The sequence below is a fragment of the Urocampus carinirostris genome, chromosome 3 (genome assembly GCF_059441175.1).
Source record: "Urocampus carinirostris isolate Australia breed hairy pipefish chromosome 3, RoL_Ucar_1.0, whole genome shotgun sequence".
NCBI lineage: Eukaryota > Metazoa > Chordata > Actinopteri > Syngnathiformes > Syngnathidae > Urocampus > Urocampus carinirostris.
Genome location: NC_142351.1, coordinates 17,292,871 through 17,313,802, shown reverse-complemented (window position 1 = coordinate 17,313,802; position 20,932 = coordinate 17,292,871). Strand labels below are relative to the sequence as shown.

General features: G+C 39.4%; 2 protein-coding genes across 2 annotated transcripts in view; one reads left to right on the top strand and one right to left on the bottom strand.

Moving 5' to 3' along the window:
* The window catches only part of coq10a (coenzyme Q10A), a 44,739-nt gene that overhangs the window by 16,040 nt on the left and 7,767 nt on the right, over positions 1-20,932 (top strand). The gene's annotated exons all lie outside the window — the stretch shown is intronic.
* cs (citrate synthase) lies at positions 3,187-20,535 on the bottom strand. The gene is made up of 11 exons (XM_088330883.1): positions 20,368-20,535; positions 13,700-13,750; positions 10,436-10,543; positions 9,381-9,446; positions 8,873-9,004; positions 8,269-8,457; positions 7,999-8,198; positions 7,187-7,316; positions 6,989-7,090; positions 6,015-6,224; positions 3,187-4,707 (listed from the first exon to the last, which is right to left on the bottom strand). Exons 1-11 carry the CDS (start codon positions 20,416-20,418, stop codon positions 4,537-4,539), a joined length of 1,410 nt encoding a protein of 469 aa, XP_088187009.1. The 5' UTR covers positions 20,419-20,535; the 3' UTR covers positions 3,187-4,536.

Sequence of the window (20,932 nt, the reverse complement as noted above, 5' to 3'; positions counted from 1 at the left end):
ACAAATCAGAACCGCTATTTTCCCGTTTTATCTGTTCATAATTAGTTTATTTCAGTGTGATAAGTTTTATGGAAGAGCATATAGCATTTTCAATACCAGTGATATTGGGACAAAAAGCAAAATAAACATGCTACTTGCTCAAATGTGCATTCCCCAAAAATGCGAGACGAAAAGGTTTTAGTGACATTTTAGCAGGGTTGGGTAGGGTTACTTTAACTTGATTACTTTCAATTACTTTTGGATTACTCCAATACCAAATATGCTAATAAAAGACAATAGAAACTAAATAGGAATAAAATTACTAAATTTTGTGCAGGCTCGGGGAGTAACGGAATACATGGAACAGCAAAAATGATGTTGGCAAGCTGTTTGGATTTATTTTCATTCTGTTTCTGTCACATTTTATGTTAGTTTTGCCAGAGATCAAAGAGATCAAAGCCAGGAGAGAAAGCTTACCACGTGTTGTGAGTCATAATTTTATTCATATTTTGTTTCTTTTGTCTTTTATTAGCATATTTGGTATTGGAGTAATCCAAAAGTAATTGAAAGTGATCCAGTTAAAGTAACCTTACCCAACCCTGCATTTTAGCTATTGTATTCCTAAAAAGTGAGATACTAATTGGTTTTAGTGACATAGTAAGAGTGACGTGTACGAGCTCCCGCTAGGGGGAAAATTCTAGGCGCAACACCGGCTGGGCTTCTGTTCGACCCCCCCCTATTTGTAGGATCTGCACAGCATGCACTTTTATTCAAGTTATTATTTCGATAAAGAAAATGCTAACCAAACTACCTGTTTAACTCCAAATAACAAATTCCAAAGAAAATTTCCTTCTCGGTGTTGGGGTAAAAGACGCGCGGCTTCCACCTCACTCGCGTCAGACGTCAAGCTTTACAAATTTACTGGTTTTTTGGCCACATTTTTCACGATTTTCAGTTTGTAATCGGCATAATTTGATTTTCATTTTGGTGCAATTTTGTTCAGTTTCACTTTCGTTCGCTGCACGTCACCGAGACACTTGAGCGCCAAAAAGCCTATTTAGGCGCAGTGCACACTTGATATAAGGGAGTCGGGCTGTACGCACAGTTGGGGTAAAGCTTTTTGTTTACTCAGGTGGCAAATTGAAGCTTTGGGTTTATTTCAGGTTCGTATTATCAAATACAGTTGATCAGGCGGGTTTGGGTTTGTATACTCGTGACGGGCAGAATTTATTTTTAGACCCGATCTTACCTCTATGAAATTACATATCTGGAAGCAGTTCAACGAGGGGAAAAGCAATTAAGTGCTCACAAGCCAATTTGGATGAAGGATTTTATACATTTGACTATAAAGGATTTTATAAGATTTAATACAAGTTACATTTATTGAGTGCAATGAAGATTGGGGCGCCAGTGGCTCAGGAGGTAGAGCGCTCGTCTTGGGATCAAGAGATTGCAGTTTGAATTGTTCATGGACAAAAACATTTGCCTGCTTGGTTAAAGAGAACCAATCGCAGAAGAAATGAGAATTGCTTTTCAGCATTGGCGAGGAAGGGAAATGTTTCAAGCACCTGTATGTTATGTCATGTCATGTATGTTATACACATGAAGTATTCTTTTAGGAGCGACGCTGTAAATAAATAGTCATGAATAAAAGTTCATTATTTTCAGTGTGTTCAGTTTTTTAATCCTTAAACTTTTAATCCCTCCTTTTGGAATCATTTAAAATTCACCTTTGAGACTACTGCTAGCTTAACTCCTCCGTGTTACATGTCGAAGTGTCCTTGGGTAAGACACTGAACCCCTAATACCCCCAATAAGCAGGTTAGCGCCTTACATGGCTGCACGGCCGCTATTGGGAAATGTGAAGCACACTGTAAAACGCTTTGGGAGGTCTTGACTTGAAAAGGGCTATACAAATGCAGATCATTTCATTTCATTTTCACCGAGCTGGCTATAGTTCAATGACAGGTCACGCCGTTCCAAATGCAGAATATTTTGACTAGGGAATTTTGATAACAGGACTCTTGACAGAGGACGGCAGGCAAAGTTTTGAGAACAAAGCCCTTGATGATGTAGTTTTTGTTTTTAGTTTTGTTACTTGATGCTCGGTGTTGTTTTGAGTTTTGCAGACATCGCGACACCCAGGAGGGGCTTCCTTGGCACGCCCATGGGAGGAGTCGAGACGCCATCTTGCAGGGAGACGTGGGCCGAGAGGAGAAAGCTGGAGGACTTCAGAGGAGGCTTGACAAAGACTCGAGAGACAATTATTCGGCTATATTCGATGGAGTTCACTTAGTTAAATTATTAATGAAATTAAATCTGCCTCCGTGTGAAAATGTTGGCTTTTCTTGTTCATCTTTTCCATCAAGAAACGAGCATGCATTGTTGGGTGAATGTAGGCTGCGTTTGGTTAATGGAGTCAGATAACTAATTCTAACAATTTGGTAAAGGATACATTTTAATATTTAATTCCCAACAGTATTGGTCAAAATGTAATTAACACAATTTAGATTATTACATTCTAACGGCGCAGTGATTAGCGCGTGTGCGGCACAGTTCTAAGGTCTTGGGAACCTCCTGTGTGGGTTAAAATCCAGCTACCGGAGTTTGTATGTTCTCCCCGTGCTTGCGTGGGTTTCCTCCGGGCATTCCAGTTTCCTCCCACATTCGAAAGACATGCATTTCAGTTGGATTGGCCGGTCCAAATTGTCCCTTGGTGTGAATGAAGTTTGAACATAGTGCGGTTGTGAAACCGCAAAACAATGCGTTTTTTTTCAATGTTTTGTTGTGAGTGATTAAGTTTTGGCCAAACCACAATTGTTACTGTTCGAGTTTTAAAAGCGCCAACCAATCAGAGGCAAGTTTTAATAATAGCACAAGCAAATAAACGCGATTCAAAGTTTGCAAGGACCACACTATGCCACACCCACCGTGTGAGCTCATCGAGTGTCATGGCGGACTCCATAAACATAGTCCCAGAGTCAACAAGCGAGAAGGAAACGAAGCTTGCACCCAAGAAGGGCGTTGGTAATACACTGGGGAATTAAGGGGGTGCCAGACTGCAAAAGTTTGGGAACCAATGGTCTAAAACGGAATCATTTTCACATCTAATAGCCAAAGAATGTGGAAAACAGGTGCGATGACATTACGTCATGGTGTTGCGATTGCGCAGAAACACTTTTAATCAGCAATGATCAACAGAGCAAGCAGCGTTAATAAAAACCTTTATTTTCCTTTTGTTTTTAGTTACATTTTCCCCGAAATTTTCCCTGTCCGACCCATCCAGTTGAAGTGCGTCAGATAGACCCACCCTACATTTCATTCTCATTTAGGACCTCAAGTCTTCCTCTACAATCAAAAACACAATAGCAGTGAGACGATACAGACATGGGGTTGGGGACGAAATAGTTGGTAGGGGGAAATTGGAGTGTTAACACACAGTCACGGCGGACAGACAGTCTTCGCAGCGTGACTTAAGAGCAAGCTTGAAAACACTCGGGAAAAAAAACATAAAACACATATGTACAAGATAGCTGCATCTTCTACGCGAGAGACTAAACTACGACACAGTTGGTACTCGGTGCGGTTGTTTCGAGCAGAACTTATACATATACTGTATATAACCTATGTACACAAAGTATAAATAAAACCACACCATGACCTGACCGTGATCGCTCGAATCACATTCGACACCTCTAAGCTCAAGAACGAGGGAGGCATTCGAGTAAGGGAGCGAGTCGGGGTCTATGGCTCCAAACGAAATCCAAATAAATCAAGCGTGTGGAAGAAGCGCCCTTGTCCGGACAAACGACACGCAAAAAAATGATCGGGACGAAGCTCACTTTGGATTCAAGCTTGCTCTTTTTGCTTCACGGCCGGTCACTCGCTCGCTCGCTTTCCCCGAGTTTGGGGCAGCGGGAGAAAGCGGCGCCTCAAAGACGGGATGGTTTGGGGAATCTTTTTGATCGTAGAAGGAAGACTGGCCAGCACTACAAACGACAAAAACGGTTTCTGATCGATATCGGCACTACCTTCTTTTGAAAAAAAAAAAAAAAAAATTGCTTTTTGAACAGCTTGACCATGATGAAACCTGGAGTGCTCATAAATGGGATTAAAACGTTGCAACGGCGGGATGGGGTGGGGGAAGGGGGCACTGTCCAGTATAATCCAAATCAACACGTCAAATTATTGCTAGGGGACGTGGCCTTAACCGAAGAAACAAACACAAAGGAGGTGCAACCGACTCCCACGATTCCCTTTAGGGTGTCTCTTAATAGCGAGGACTTAAAAAAAGCTAGCTTAAAAAAAATCATGATACTGGTGGGAGCCTACTGTATTGTCTAAGTGTGAAGAAGTTTGACATCCTGAGGGGTTACCAGGACAACTAGCAGTGGGGTAGGAGCCTTTTTGTGTGTCTAATGAAGTCGATTGTCTCTGTAGATCCTGTGAAAATCCAGGGGTAGACGGGGTAGCTTTGTGGGTTGTTGCCTCATCTTATTCGGCCATGTTTTCACCTCCTCCCACCACGGACGCTCGTTCGCACCGTCACGGCGGGGATCAACCCGACTTGGCGCCCACAAGAGACATGAGTCCATCCGTGCTCATGGACTTGGGGCGCTCCAGTGGGAAACCGAGAGCTCGACTCCACACCAGCTGGGCCAGCACGCCGAGGGCCCGCGAAACGCCAAACAGCACCGTGTAGTAGTTCATCTCAGTCATTCCGTAGTACTGTAGGCGAGAAGGGATAGGTGGGAAAGCATAACTGTCAGTTGGCGTGCGGGTGCAATTGCCTCAACTACAGGTCAACCAATCAATTTCATCAATCAAACCTACATACAGATGCTACCCTACTTAGACCATTCGACCTACGAAAAACGGTAGATACGAACATTTTCTTTGGGATATCCAAAAATACTTGGACATTGCTGTAAGTTAGATTTTGTATTGTGGACCTTTTTCCGAGTACAGGACATTACTGAAGCACTTCGTTCCACCGCTACTGGCGTGTGGCGCCATGATGTCACCCAGCATCCATTCCGAAGAAGAAATCCGCTTCCTCTTCCTAGTCCGTGTGTAAACATTCTATACCGTCTATGTCTGTACTATCTCCGGCGCGCTCAGAACTTTCTTTTGAAATGAAAGTGGAATAAGAAAGCTTGATACGGTTGAGAAAATGGTCGGAACGTTTTTTTCTGCCACTTTTTTTTTTTTACCAAGGAGGAGGAAGTTGCCTAACTTTTGAAGCGCATCTCCCAAAAGTAGGTTAAACCTCACTTTATCCTTATAGAGCATATTATTTCATGTAATGTTTATTCTTTAGTACGAAACAATACAGGTTACTTATACAAGATAGATAGAGATAGATACTTTATTCATCCCCGCAGGGAAATTCACATTTTCAGCAGCATCCCTGAGCTGAGAACAATACAATAATAAAGCAAAAAGAATACAATATACAGATACCCAGTGTGACGTGCAAATGCCCACTGTAGCGTGTTATATAGAATATCTAAATAGTGCTACACAGAATACATATTGCAATAAAATTCGGTATTATGCAGTGTGATAAGCCTTAAAAATACTGAAATAAACCTTACATACATTCAATACAAAATATAGCACTGAAGGTAAAAAAAAGTTAATTGGGCGTGTCTTAGATATGAACGTACTTGCATGTGCATTAAAAAAAGAGGTTGACAGAGGCTGCACTGATAACCCAAGCCAGGAGATGGCAGCAGCGGGTAAAAATGTTCTAAATTCTGTAGAGCTTATTTATTAATTTTTTTGCTACATATTCTGATAAAAACTACTGTTAAGTTTATGCTAAATGTTTTTAATTGCAGGAGAGTCGTCGAGGGTTGAGGTTCTTCCTGCTGAACTTCTAATGATATTTTGGACTAATTGTTTTCCAATTTAAAAATAAATAAATAAATAAAAAATCACATGCCGTTGGAACTGCTCAGACATCCTCCCATTTAAAAAAAAAAAAAGAAAAAAATCACACAACGACAACATTGTGCTAAATTTGCACCTACCTGCAGCAGAACGCCGCTGTGGGCATCCACATTGGGCCAAGGGTTTTTGGCCTTGCCCTGCTCCAGCAGGACGTTAGGAACAATCTTGTAGAGCTGAGCCACCATCTTGAACATGGGGTCATTGGGCAGGTGCTTAAGGGCAAACTCACGCTGGCAGGTGTAGCGAGGGTCCGTCTTCCTCAAGACGGCATGACCGTAGCCTGGCACCACCTGAAAAACAGCATCAAAACACAAAATGACATCAAACATTTTAGATTGCTGTATCTGAAAACTGTAGTCGAGCTATGTTTTTAGGACCGAGATGGCAATGTTAACAACTGAAAACTTTTGTTACCTAAACACTCCAAGTGTTAGCCTTCCACTTTCTGTATTGTTTTAATATTTTTAACAGCATTCATGTTGCCAAGCGAACAAAGTCAGGGGGAGATACATCCAGTTAACAGAATAATACAGAACCTACTCCACAATTCGTACCTCTGCTGTGGTCGATGAAGCAAAGAATATTCCTGTAATTAATGGTTGAGTTCTGCATTGGGGGCATATTGCACTTGGCATTGGCCATCGAGAACGTGCTAGCCTCTTAGGTCATTTATCAATTGTACACCTCGATTAAAATCGTGTTAGGAAATTACAAAATTACCATAAACAGTCTAAATCTGACCAATTCACTTTTTGCAAGCTTTTTAAAAGATGAAGCTAAAAAGACAGTTTAAAGTTGCATGCTTTAGGAGTCTGCAGAAATGGGAGGCCCTCAACTTTTATGTTGTATCAAGAATGAAATTTTATTTTAAGTCTTCTATCCTAGTGTGGACATGACAATTTCTGTGTTTTTTTTCTGTACTGCTAGTCTAATCCGTGATACAATTTGACCAATTGTGAAAAGGAAAGCTGAAATGCAAAACAAACAAAAACAACCATCTCTTCTGTACTGCATCCCATTTACGTTCTACTACATGGGAAAAACTGGTCTTCACCCTTCCGGACTTGAGCGTGTTCCAGATGTAGTCCTTCATTTTCTCATCAGACACTTCGCCTCCAAGCTCTTTCTGCAGCGAGGTCAACCACACCAGCACCTCCTGGGAGACAAAGACAAGGACAGAAGTCAATGACAAAAAAGACATTTTTGACTAAGACCGGTTGCATGTCCGTATATGTGCGTGTTCATGTCCAACCTGGTTTGCCAAGCCATGAAGAGGACCCGCCAGCCCATTCATGGCGGCGCTGAAGGACAAGTAGGGGTCTGACAGGGCGCTGCCCACCAAGTGGCTGGTGTGGGCACTGACATTGCCTCCTTCATGGTCACTGTCACATGACACACGACACAAATGTTTGTTCACACGAAGCATGGTATTTTAGGAAATTTAACAAAGTTAGGGAGCACTCACAATAGGGCCACTTCTTACATACAATGCTCAAGGTTCACAACCACCTGCCCCCTTTCGGGCCCAGATTCAAATTACTCTGCCAAACTGTGCCAAAATATTCGTCATCACAATGATCAAAGTAAGACATATAGGAGGTGCGCTGTTCTGTCAGCTCAGCAGCACTACGGAGTGTTCTTGACAACATGGTAGTAAAAAACGTTTTTGTTTTTTTTTAAAAAAAAAGGCTGGTCGCTAGCCCTAAAACTGACACACATGTACACTGTGATGTGACATGAATGTGCTTCACGCTGCGAATACTCCTGCGGCAGTATGCGGGCGTCATATCGTGCTGCAGCCCACTTGTCCTAAGCATACCCAATTCGGGATACGCGCTTGGAGGAGCGTTGGCCCTAGTGTGAGTGCCCCTCAAGTCAGGTAGTGTGAAAGACACAGATATGCGAAGAGAATTACAAAACACCAGAAGCTATTTTATCTAAATGTTGATTTAGTTTGGAAAACCCTTTAGTGTTTGTCGCCCGTGGACTTAGTTTTCTCATAGAATTAACTTTATCTTGATTAGTCAAATATGTAACCACTGTGGCCCGAGGGCATTAAATCACCTGTGGATAGTGAGGTAGAGTCTCATGAGCTCAGTGAACTGAACGTCACTGTAGCCCAACATATTTGTGAAGTTGTGGGACCAGTCCAAGTTGGAGTCAATGGCTCCAATGCTGCTCCCTTCACGGTACAGGTTGCGGTAAATTTTAGCCGCAATGCAGGGAAGCTTTGCGATCAGGTCCATGGAGTCTTCATAGACATACTGAAAAAAAAAAAGATTTCGAGTCGATACTCACGCAAATCAATTTGTGACTGTTGATAGGACCACTCACCTCCCAGTACTTGGACTTGTGCACGCCCTCAGAGTAAGCACGCGCAAAGCTGCTCTCACTGTTGAGGGCTGTGATGGCGGCACTAAACTGAGACATTGGGTGCAGATTGATTGGGAAGTTGTCCAACATCGTGACGACGTGTGATGGAAGCGCTGCTCTCTTGGCCCACTCTTTAGATACCCAGTTCACCTGGCAAACAACATTTCAGGATAACAAACACTTTTACTTCAGATCGGTCCTACATAGAACTTGACTAACTTTTAATGGCATGCAGGTTCAGCTAAAAAGCTGAATGCTTATTAGTTTAATGCTTCGTGAAGCTTCTTAGCAATATTGGCAATGTTTCTTGTCAAATTACCAAAGTGGTTTATTCATTATCGGGTCAAGTAATGCACAACACATTCCTAATATGAAATTACATTTAGTGCCGAGTTCATTAACCCACTGGCAAGAAAATTTTAAAGTGCTAACAAAAAAGAAAATGATGCCATAAAATGACTGAGTATGCATTATTATCATTACCAGTCTTTCTCTGAGGGGAACATTTTACAAAATCAAACAAAGATTTGCTGGTGCTCCCGTAGCCCAAAACACAGACTCTCACCTGCTCCTCAGTGGGCACCTGCCCTGTGACCAGCAGCCAGAAAAGACCCTCAGGAAGCGGCTCTTCACCTCCTTCAGCTTTGGGCAATAACTTCTGACACTCTGGGATGCTATAGCCTCTGAAGCGGATGCCCTGTAAACACATACCAACAGCCAGGCTACAACTTTTTGTTAACAGTTCTAATTCTATTGATTAACTGTTTATTTTCCTTTGAAGATCAGCAGTTTGAATGGGAAGATGGAGTAAAGTTTTCTCATACGTTTTTTTTGGGGGGGACGAGGCAGGGAAATAGGAAATTATGCACCTTTACATATGCCAACAATCTATTTTTGGTCCAAAATGTGACTTGTTTTATTGTACAGTTACAACTACATCTCCCATTACAACCCAGGCAAATCCTTCATTAAAAAATTATGATACGAAAAGAGTAACATAATTTCTTGATACATGACTACAAAGTGCTGTACTTGCAAAGTATTTGAAAAAAGTAGCTGCTTTCGGCACTGACCTCATCAGGATCCAACACGGAGGTCTCATAAACGAGACCCTTCATTCCCCTCATCCCTCCATACACCTGGATAAGAAATCACAAATCAAATGATAATTTACATTCTTTATGCAGGGGTTAAAAAGTTTTAATTAATTAAATTTTATATATATATATATAATATATATATATATATATATACACACACACATGACAAATTTAAAACATACCAATGAAAAAACATGGCATTTCTCCTTGGTGCATGATTTTAAAAAATGTGCAAGGCATAAACACAGCGTCAATTGAACCATATGGAATTTTGTTTGCTTGAGGACCAAAGAGTTGTAAAATAAGAAAATTGGCAAATACATTTTGACGTCATTTCCTTGCCTGCATGGCTGGTGTTGCAAAGACAATGTTTACATATTAACTCATAATACATGTCAACAGTCCAATGAAACATTACCATTTGTGTATGAAAATAAATATGTATGCATAAGCACATTTTATGTAATTAATTTAACGAGCTTGTAAGAGGCAACACACGTGGACTGATCTGCTGTTGCTTTTATTTGCACAACACTCGAAACCACCTCCTGTCGTACAAGCAAAAGTTTGTATTTCATAATATTTCTTGAGCATGAGTGAAACATGTCATGCTGGGTAAGTACTTTTCCCAAACCAAAGTTCATTTGGCTATGCTTTCCTGTTACGTTGCATTGAATTGTCAAATGTGCTAGCATTTTAAAAGATACAAACAAGGTCACTGTGCCATCATGTTGCAGTTATGAGCTGGCACCGACTTCAATAGTGACCTTGGAAAGATGACCCGATTGCCCAACGTGAACAGCAGGGAATACATAGCTGAACATTTTTTCAGCTTAATGCTTGAGCTAGTGTAACTTAATTTAACAGGTCACACATGAATATTATTTCATAAAACACTCGATTGGTAAAAAAACGTAGTTTTTCCAGATTCCTTGGTACTTAGTTGATCATTTTTGGACCAATAAAAACAAAACTACATAATTTATTTACCTACTGATGGAAATGTTACCAAGCAAGATATAACTCACCATGTCCACAGTAATCTGCCCAATGTTGGTTTTGCCATACTGCTGCTTGAAGTTCTTTATCCTGCTCTGTTCTTTGGGGATGAGGTCTGACAGGACATCCTTCAAATTCTGGATTTCACAAAAAAGAAAAATAACACACATGAAGAGGGTAATGTAAACACAGACTATAAAAATAGCAAACTGAAATATGATCAGAGGTTCAATGAATGGAATTATTGTAAACATTTGACAAATTATTGAACACATGTTTGAAATAAAGGTCTGCAATTAAGGATTAATGACGCAATCAATGAATACGTCTTATTTTTTGGATTCATCGATGAATCAGATTTTTATAAACACGTATCTAATTTCCGCATCTCTTCTCAAACAGTGAAGTTTTGGACGGATAGAAAAATAGATAGATAGATAGATAGATACTTTGTTCATCCCCGAAGGGAAATTCACATTTCCAGCAGCATCCCTGAGCTGAGAACAATCGAAAATAACACGGGAGCTGCTGGAGTGGCTGCCATAATGCACAAATCTGAATATTCTATAATATAAAAATATAAAAAAGGCAAGCGTTTGTCAATTAACTTGACAATAAACAAAAATACATACAAGTATATGCTATTCAACTGCGCATATGTAAGATACTCTTTCTAGCGCTCTACCAGATTACAGTGGTACTACAACTCTCAGTGTGCAAATTTATTTGTATTGATTTGACGTATTTAATGACTCATGAACCACGTGATACAACGAATCAATCTAATTATTTGCCAACCCTTTTAATAATTGATTTTAAAGTGTTTCATTGATTAGTTATTGCAGCCACACAAAAGTTAGAACGAAAAAGGCATTTTCCACAGAAAAATGTTCTCTGACTCAAATTGACGTGTTCTGCTCATATGTTTAAGAACGACATACTTGGACAACTTATTTAAAACAACCTGCGCTAATTATATATTTTTGTTTTGTAGGTCATGTTTTTACTATTGTGCTCTTGAGTTAATGTTAGTGATCAGTTGGAATTATTACTCATTAATTTTATTTTATTTCATTTTCAGTATTGTGTGGTTTAACCTGGGTCAATATAGAGGTTTGGGGGTGCGCGAAAGGTTTTCTTCTCCCTAGGCACAGCATGACAGACAATAATTGAGAAGCACTGCGCTAGCCTGATACTAAGCACAGTACAAATGTTGTGATGAAGTTTTACTTTATTTCAAGCAGCGGCTGGATAAAAAAAAAAAAAAAAAAAAAGATCCTATCCATCTAGAGATGGAATAAGTGGAAAACATACCATTTTAAGATAACGTCACTGAGGATCTACAGAACGACAGAGCAGTCATGTACAAACAGGATGCAGCTTGGCTAGGTCATTAGAACTGTACAAGACTTAGGAACCAAATGGAAAGAATATTCACACACGTCAAGTTATGTTTATTTGTATGGCCCTTAATCACAAAGAGTCTCAAAGGGCTGCACACACCTCTGAGTGAATTCGAATTATTTTTAGATTCAGCCCGTTTATCATAAGTATTGATATAGAGCATTTACACATGGTTTGGACTTTCCCAATATAATTTAATCGCGCCTCATTGGGTCTTGGCTGACCCCCCCTTTTGCTGATAAATGCCAGCAATTAAGTGTATCATGGGCATCTTGGCTGGAAAACAGGTGAGACAATGCCTTGAAGTCTTTCCTGGTATTTTGTCAAATTTGATCACAATCTGAAAAACTTAACATTGTATTTTTTATGAGAAGGTTTCAGTGTTTCCAAAAGTGGCCAGTTTTCTACACTTAAATGGTTGTATTTTACTATGGCCATTTTTAAGCCATTGAGAAAGATTTTTAAAGGTTTGATTTCCAATTCCAGTAGTTAAATCATTGATTCTGTATTCCTCAGCGAGTCATACCTAAGACTTATAACATTGGTAAAATGGCGGCGCCCTCTGTTGGCTGCGGCTGCATCGGCTCGCTACAACGGGTCAGGTGTATCGACATTTCGTTCTGTGTACATTGTTACAAAGAATGACAATACAAAGGAAATTATTATTATTATTATTATTAATGGTGTGTAAAAATGAATCATGGAATGCTCCTCCGTGTTATACGTCTAAGTGTCCTTGGGCAAGACACTGAATCCCTAATGCCCCTGATAGCAGGTAGCTTCCTTGCATGGCTGACACTGCTATCGGTTAGTTAGTGTGTAAAAGTGTGAAGCACATTGTAAAGCGATACACGATATTGGGAATAATTTTATGAGTCTACTTCAAAAGGGTAGTTTTAGAGTGAAGCTACTGAATTTCAAGAAGGGGATTTCTATTCACCTGTCGACATTATTGTGCGTTTTGGAGTAAATATTTTACTAGGTTGGGTTCTATGGATCTTCCTTGATGTAACGAAGCCATTTTCTGGAACACTAAAGAATTTGATGACGGCCAGGGGCTGTAATGGTTAGTTAAGCCAGCTTTATAGTTTTTGGGTATCTTGTTTCAGACTGTGATGTTTTTGTGATGAGTTTAAGCTTTCCAATGATATGTGGCATGATGTATTTCAGTGACTGGTGACATCGTACAGACATGCATTTGTTTATCAAAAGTCCATTGGGGTTTTTGACATACTTGATTATGAAATCAATTCAGATTCACGTCTGGATTGCTTTGCATCCAGGAATTGAAAAATTCTTATGCACTAAATGAAAAAAAAAGGTTACTTGTATACTGTTACGCTTGGGAACGGGCCAACTTTTACAAAATGTACTTCAACTCACTGACCACGAGAGCTTGGAAAGTGAAAGTAAGAGAGTGTCACAGGACATATATGAGATTCACTATTGAACCAGTGTTGCTCAACAAGTTTGTGGTAGAAATCTGTAATCCAGTATACACCCAAAACAGGATTGTGATAATTTAAATTACGGTATGCGAGAAATGTTATTAACTTGAATGTTTGTAGGTTGAACACTTCCTATGAACTATGTAGGTTTGAGGATAGAATGGCATCATGTAAAACAGCAGTGCATTTATAAAATGGTTAGAAATGTTTGCCTCGTTTTCATGTTAAAATATATTTAAAAATACTACAAATATGTACACATGTATATGCAAGTTTCTAAATCACGTTTTTTCTTAAGGATGCAGAGCCTCAGGACTAGTACAAAGTATAATTTTTACCGAAAATTGTGTTGTTGATTTCAATCAGGCTTTACAGATTTTGATTAAACCACAGAAATTATAATGTAATTGCTAATGGAGAAAAAAAAGCGGGGGGACTTACTGTTGCAGAGGCGCTGGCGTTTCTGGCAGCTGTAATGAAGAATGTAGCACTCTGTGGCACAAGAAAATGAGTGTTACAAATGTGACATTATTGGGCTAACAAGTACACAATGGGGAAAAAGTAAACAGTCAACCAACGCATTGAGAGGTGTTCCCCTGAACCTATAAATGGCATCATAGGTATACAGAATAATTAATCCTGAATTATTTTTTCTCAAATCACAATGCCAGTTATTTTTTAAGAATATCTAAGAGCTATGATCGAAAATGAGGTTTTTGGTCGACAGTTCATCTTAATACTTAAGGCAATGACAGAAGTCAATCATATTCACAAGGTTTTCAAAACCCGCTGCAGGAATTTTGGCCCATTCCTCCATTCAGCTATTTGGGTTGAACCAAGTGTTATTGATGCACTCAGCGACTGCTTATTTTTCATTATCTTGCAAATGAGAAAGAAGTTGAAGAACGCCAACAGAGCAAGAACTCTGCAAACTTTTTACTAAAAATACATTTTCTCAAAAGTTCATGTGTTCTTCTGCCTTCATGTTTCATGAGCCACTACCTGGACTATGAGTAATGTTTACATGCTAACGCAACAGAACTAATTTCTGACGGTTGAGCCATTTAATTGTAAACGCATACTTTTTGTGTGACATTTACAGTGATGGACTTCTCCAAAAATTGATGATTCAGGATTTAACATCACCATTGGAATTATTTTTAGATATATACACATCTATATGACCCTTCTAACAGCAAATTACGCAAGCTGCATGCTGACACTGAAAGAACTTTGTGAGGTTAAGCTTAGTCTCCAATTGAAGGAAGGGGTATCTGGTTGAAGTCGTCTGGATAGACGGCCCTTGTGCCACAGGTATAATGGATAATTAGTCCACAAACCGGTTGGAGCAGATGACTCACAAGGGGCAACCCGAAAAGGAAAAAAAGGTATGGTCTCCACAAAACGCCTGGAGGTCATTACGTAAGGAGGCTTAAATATGAAGCATTAGTCATTCTCACTTCCTGGGAGGAGCATATGCCAAAAACAGATGAAGAACTTTGGAATGGTGTTAAAAGACTGCCATTCCCTTACGAGGAGTGTCATTTGTTCTACCGTAAAGAGTAGCATGCCAGACAGTCATGTATTTTTTAAGTAAGTAAGTAAGTTTATTTAATTATTGTTTTCTTTTAAAAAAAAGTTGGGTGCATAGTTTTAGGTGTCCTTAAAAAGTTTAAAATTAAATATTTTTTCTATTATTAGGTGTGTGTGTGTGTCGCCCAACTGAGTTCAAAGAGCCTCTGTGCATTTTTCCCACCGCGCCTATCTGCTTTTAGCTTACTTTTACTCTTCGTGTTCCAGCAAAGGAATGCATTACGCTGGAGGAAAGGAGGCAGAGGAGATGGGGGAAGGAGGAGTTGGATTTCCCGTGCAATTTATTTATATTCTAGGATAAAAATGGTGAAAGTAAGAAAAAAAACGTTTTAAATACAGTGCAAACGCTTACCACTTACCCCAAAAAAGATGAAAAAAAGTTTATTTGAGCGCGTCTAGTAATTCTACATACTTGCATGCGCAACCAAAGGACTGCAATGAAGATTTCAGGCAGAAGATGGAAAGTAGAAAATTTACAGACACCACTTTAACCACCCGCACAGGAGAAATTGGGCGTGCTAATGCAATGAAAAGGCAAGTTTCAGACCAGCAACTCAGCAGATGAAGAAGGTAACGATAACCAGCCAATCATTTAGCAGAATAGCGGCTCACACAGTGAAAATGAAAGGATTACAACATGGTCAATATGAGCAATACACTTCCTCTCTTTAACAGGCTGCATACTCGCTTAAAACGTCCTGAAAGAGTTGTGGATAGGGGAGTACCCCACCTTCAGTTGTTTGGTGGTATTTTGGCTACTTCGAGTCAGAATAGAAAACAGAGCAGCGACGTGCACTACAAACTTTGCCGACAAAGAGGCAACACGACAAACATATTACACCATTTAAAACTGTATTGGCCGCTAGAATACGCTTAAGGACAATCATTCTAGAATAGAATAGAATATAGAGTAGAATATACCTTTATTGTCATTGTTACAAAATGGGTTAACATATTGTGACAACGAAATTGGGCATGACACTCCAGTTTCACAGATTCACAGTGAGGTAAAAAAAAAACAAGAAGATAAAGGAACAGAGAAGATAAGGTAATAAAACAAGGAGGATAAGGTTATAGTTATAATTTATACAATAAAATTCAGCCCCAAACGAGTGCTAGAGAACGTTCAACATGCGCCAGGCATTGCGGGGAAAAAAAAAAAACTTTCCACGCGTGACCGTGCTGGCAAGGCACTACCCTTGTATCCCTGCAACCAGCTTCCCCTCTGAGAAGGTATTCACTTGTTTAATATTCCTCGTAATTGTGAAAAGCGGAGTAATATTTTGTCAACACGCGTCTTTGTTCTGACATTAAAAATTGGTTAAAGCAGCATCGGATATTGTTAACTTCCACTCGGACAAAAATTGTTCTTAAAAAAAAAAAAAAAGAAGAAGATAATTATCGATATCGAATCACAAGAAATGTTTTTTCGTGATAACCATTTGTCACATCACCCAAGCCCAAATCCTACTAGAAGAGAAATTGCAAACCAAGACTGTGAAGGTTGTCACCAACAGTCGATGTTTACGGAACAAAGTGATACATAAAGCAATCAAAGATTGTAATTGATTTCACATTGGAATGCTCAACCAAGACATCCAATACTCATGGCACAGACTATGGGTTGTACAGTAGCACTCACAGAAATGCAAACAGATTTGTTTCGTTATTTATTTCCCCATACTTGGTAAGGAATGGCAAGGCCCTGTGTTGTACCATTTCTGCATCCACCTGCGACCCAACGCCATCTTATTTGCCACAAAACCTACCAAAACCTGGCTTAAAACACTTGTACCATGTTTGACCAATCAACACATAGACCAGAATGGTGAGTGGCTTGCTCGGGGCAGTGATCTTCACATGAGGTCACAGCTCAGGAAGTCAAAGACAAGACACACTGTCTTTAAAATGTATTAGCCCTCAAAATAATTGAAATACATTGATGAAAGAGATTTTATGCAAAATACATGTACTATTTTCTCATTTTGTGCATGTTTTAGAATTTGGATATACCTTTAAACTGCCTTGCTTGAGCTTATCCCAGGCATTTTGCAGCAGTGTCAGCTTTGTCCTACCGGGATTTTTTTTTTTTACCTTTATCGCCAGATACGATTTTTTAAGAGTATTACGAGAGACAGCCCAGTTTTGTTCATATTCTAACTTTAAAGCCCCAATGTATAATATTTGACCACAAAATGGCACTCTGTTGTCAGGTGTGAGCAAGGACCAGTGCCTCAGAGCGTTGCAGTATCTCGCAGGACTAACATGGCGGAGACCTAAGTGGGGATTCCGAGGTGTTAAAGAAATATACATTTCTTGACCCCTTTTTTTTTCATAAAACAATAACATTGGTACGATAGTTCATGCCTTGGATTCAAATCAACGTTTTTTTTACTGAACGAAGGTTTTTATACCACTATTGCACACTGACCCTTTAAGAAACAAAGGAATAATAGACTGAAAAGATTTTTTTTTATATAATTCAGCTTGTTTTTTTAACATCCCGACCCAAACAAACCCAAAGACCAACAGGCAAATGAAAAGTTCATCATGTGGAAAAATAGTTTTAAAAAACAGTACACTTAACAAGGAGTTTGGTTTTATGCACTATGAGGGGTTGTGGAATTAAAAAATGAATAAAAATAAATAAATAAATAAAAGGTCATCCCATTGCTCATTAGTCCAGTTCAACCCGTTTCCTCTCCCAAAATAAATTGCCTCCATCATCAATGTTTTTCAAATGTTCCTGGCTGGGCTATATGGGAGCTTCCAGTGTCTCAAAATTGACTAAAATGATTTTTGTCTTGCTCTGGTAGCACCAATGTTGTTACAGTGAAAAGTAATCCAGTATGAGAAACACATTGGAGTGATGATTTGGATGGGTCAAATCCCGTGACTAAATTAGAATATCTCAGATACTCATAAGAGCCGCATAGAAACCGGATACGGAATACTGGATTAGGACGCCATACAAGAAAGTAGTACATGAAAAGAAAACTTTAAAAACCGGCTGGTCCAACAAGAAAAAATAACACACTTAAAATAGATTTTGGGAGAACGAGCAAGTCCAATAACTTTCCTGACACACACACGACTGTGCAGTAAGTAATGCAACAAACAGGTCACACCTACATATTAGAAAAATGTAAAATAATAACGATTCAGGATTCCCACACCATTTTGCTTTTGCAGGCTCGTTGCATGATATTTTTCTCAATCAAAATATCCTACAGATAAAAACACACTTCACTGAACTACAGCATCACTCTACCAGCGCCGTTACACTAACCAATTGGAGAACTGCCAGGGTGTTAATTGTAGCACTCGACTGAATTGTTTACATGACTAGTAACCACCAACTAAAGCCGTATACATGCAATTAGCAAGCAATTCGATTGGGGGGGGCAAGCACGATGTAGTCATGATGCAAAATATGTCTTTCTGCATTTAACTCTTGACATTAAATAAAATGCTATGTCATTTAACAAAATCAACATGGTCCCTAGCTTGTTTGCTCCAAAAGTGTGAGCCATTGCTGCAACCCATCTGTTTATAAGTGGCGCTTCTACGTGGCTTGCCAGAAGCATAGGCTTGCATTATATATCCATGGATATAACTGTTGCATTTTAGCTGCAAGTCCAGAACATAAAATGTAAATGTCTGAGAGAAATCAAAAAATACATATGGGGCTTTCTTAGCAAGTAAACCAGAGTTTGCGCATATCATTTTTGCTATAATTAGTCCACATTGCCTTGTGGCATAATAATGTTCCTGATGAGAGAGACAGTGGGCTCAGTAAATAGATTAGCACCAGCCAATCAACTATGGGTACAAACTGACTGAATGTCACACACAAAGTACCTGTTTATGAATTAAAACTGCTCAACTGTAAATAGCTCTGAAGTGTTAGCATGTTAACAGCAGACAAAGTCAGGTAACAAACCTAAAAAGAAAGTGCAAAGGGACACATGAACTTTTGAGAAAATGTTTTGTTGGTAAAAGCTTGGCAGAGCTCACGTTTTAGTTTTCTTGATCACGCTCCTTATTGTTTGCAAAAGTAAGTGCCGCAAGAAGCACAAACTTCTCCCTAGTGAAAGACTGATTCACATATCTTGCCTTAGTTTGACAGGATGTGATCACAACGGTGTTCTTTGATGAGGATTCTTTTGGATTTACTTTTCTTCTAGACAAAAAAATACAATTTTGTTCATTGTCCCCACAAAAATGTCAGTGCCAAAATGTCAGTGGATCTCAGGTTATAAAATTACCAGCAACATGCTGTAGTTTAAAATCAGTGTAAATATATAATTACAGCCAACTATTGACATCAGAATTTAATACTTTCCAAAGGTAAAACAACTAGATATAAATTTTGAATGTGTTTTTATTACAATTTTCATGGAGAAAAATAGATTGTTGACAAGGAGTGAAAACAATTTATTTTAAATCTGTTTTTTTCCAACCTTAGAGTAAAAAAAGGTCTCCATTCAAATTTATTTTCACTTACAACTGCGTTTGTCATTATGATCTGAAGTGCCGTCTAGGTCTTTGGTCACATTTGAGACTTTATGAGTGTGGCTTGTTAAGTAACAACAACAATAAAGAGCCAACTGGAGCAAAGCCTGACCCATACTGTAGAAGGGGGAACGGGTGAATGTGACAGAGGTTATCTTGGAATTGTCTCTACTATAGTACATGATAACCATTGCCTTTTGTACAGCATTGTAAACTCAGATTATACAATGGGTTAAGAAGTATATTTGCAAGCTTGTTGATGTCGAGGTCGGCGTAGTAATACTACAAGTAAAAGATGGAAGAAAGAGTGACTGGAATCGCGATGCAGTTTGTAAGCTCATGGGGAAATGCATGAATTATAAAGCCTCGAGTGATTAAAAGCTCAAAATACAGCGTAACACATTAAAGCTATTAGATTACTTAACACGATAGACAACTGTAAACTGGTTTTACATGGTAAACTTGTATTTCAGTGTGTGACAAAAGACACGATTGTTCCTAATTTGAAGTCTTTAAGGAAGCCTTGATCAAGAGACATTAAGTTAAGGACGTTTATAAGTGAAGGTCAACATGGTGGTGGAGAATTCTTAAGGCTGTCGCAGCGCAGTAAATCTTAATGTTGACATAAGTTAAAATCTGACTGTACAACTATTTACCTAATGTGAAATAACTTGTCAGTTCACGCTTCTAAGTCTGCTCTTATCATAGCTCAACTTGAACGAACATGTCCCGACTATGACTTTTAATAAAGGTCGGCTATCGGGTAAAATTAGTTAACACTCACTAAAACTGTTATAACGGCGTTAATTGACATTTGACAAAACGCCCGAGGCTTGGCTAGGCTTTGCATTTCTTTAATCCACAGAGTGAAAACGCCTGTCCCGCAATGTGCTAGTGGGAGCTAACGTTAGCAACCTACCTTGTCGTTAGCTAGCTAACTTCGGCTGACGGTTTAGGCAACGGAGATAAAATAACCCGAAGGCCGAGAGTCGTTTGCTTACCGTTGAATGGAAAAGTTTGGGCGCTAGCCTGCTGATAGTCAGAAACGACATGGTGACGGGGTGAAGTTATTTTCCTGGCGTGTTCTTGGTGAGTCTGAGAGCCGCTACCGGTGCGCCGCGGAGCCGCTTGAAGGTGCCCCTCCAAAGAAAAAGAAGGTTGAAGAGGGATTCAGGCCCACAAGTAGTGTCCACTTTGATTGGACAATGCACCGGAAACGTGTACTTGCGTAGAGCGGCGTTATTGGCTGGAGCATTGCAAGGCTTGAGCTGATTTGACAGTATCAGTGACGCTATCTGAACAGACCAAACACCTAATAGCGAATACTGTATTCTTTTACGTTTCTCTCAACTCACAAACGTAAATTTCCCCCATATTTTGAACGTTTTTAGATCATTTAAAATTTAACGAATTTGTACGGAAAAAATAAACTATTTTCTGTTGGACTGGTCTCGTCTGGCCCATTTCGACTCTAATCCAGATCGTTTTAGTATCAGAGGAAAAATAACAAGAATATGCTGAGATAATATGATTTGTGTTCTTATTTGGTAAATCTTGTCCAATTTC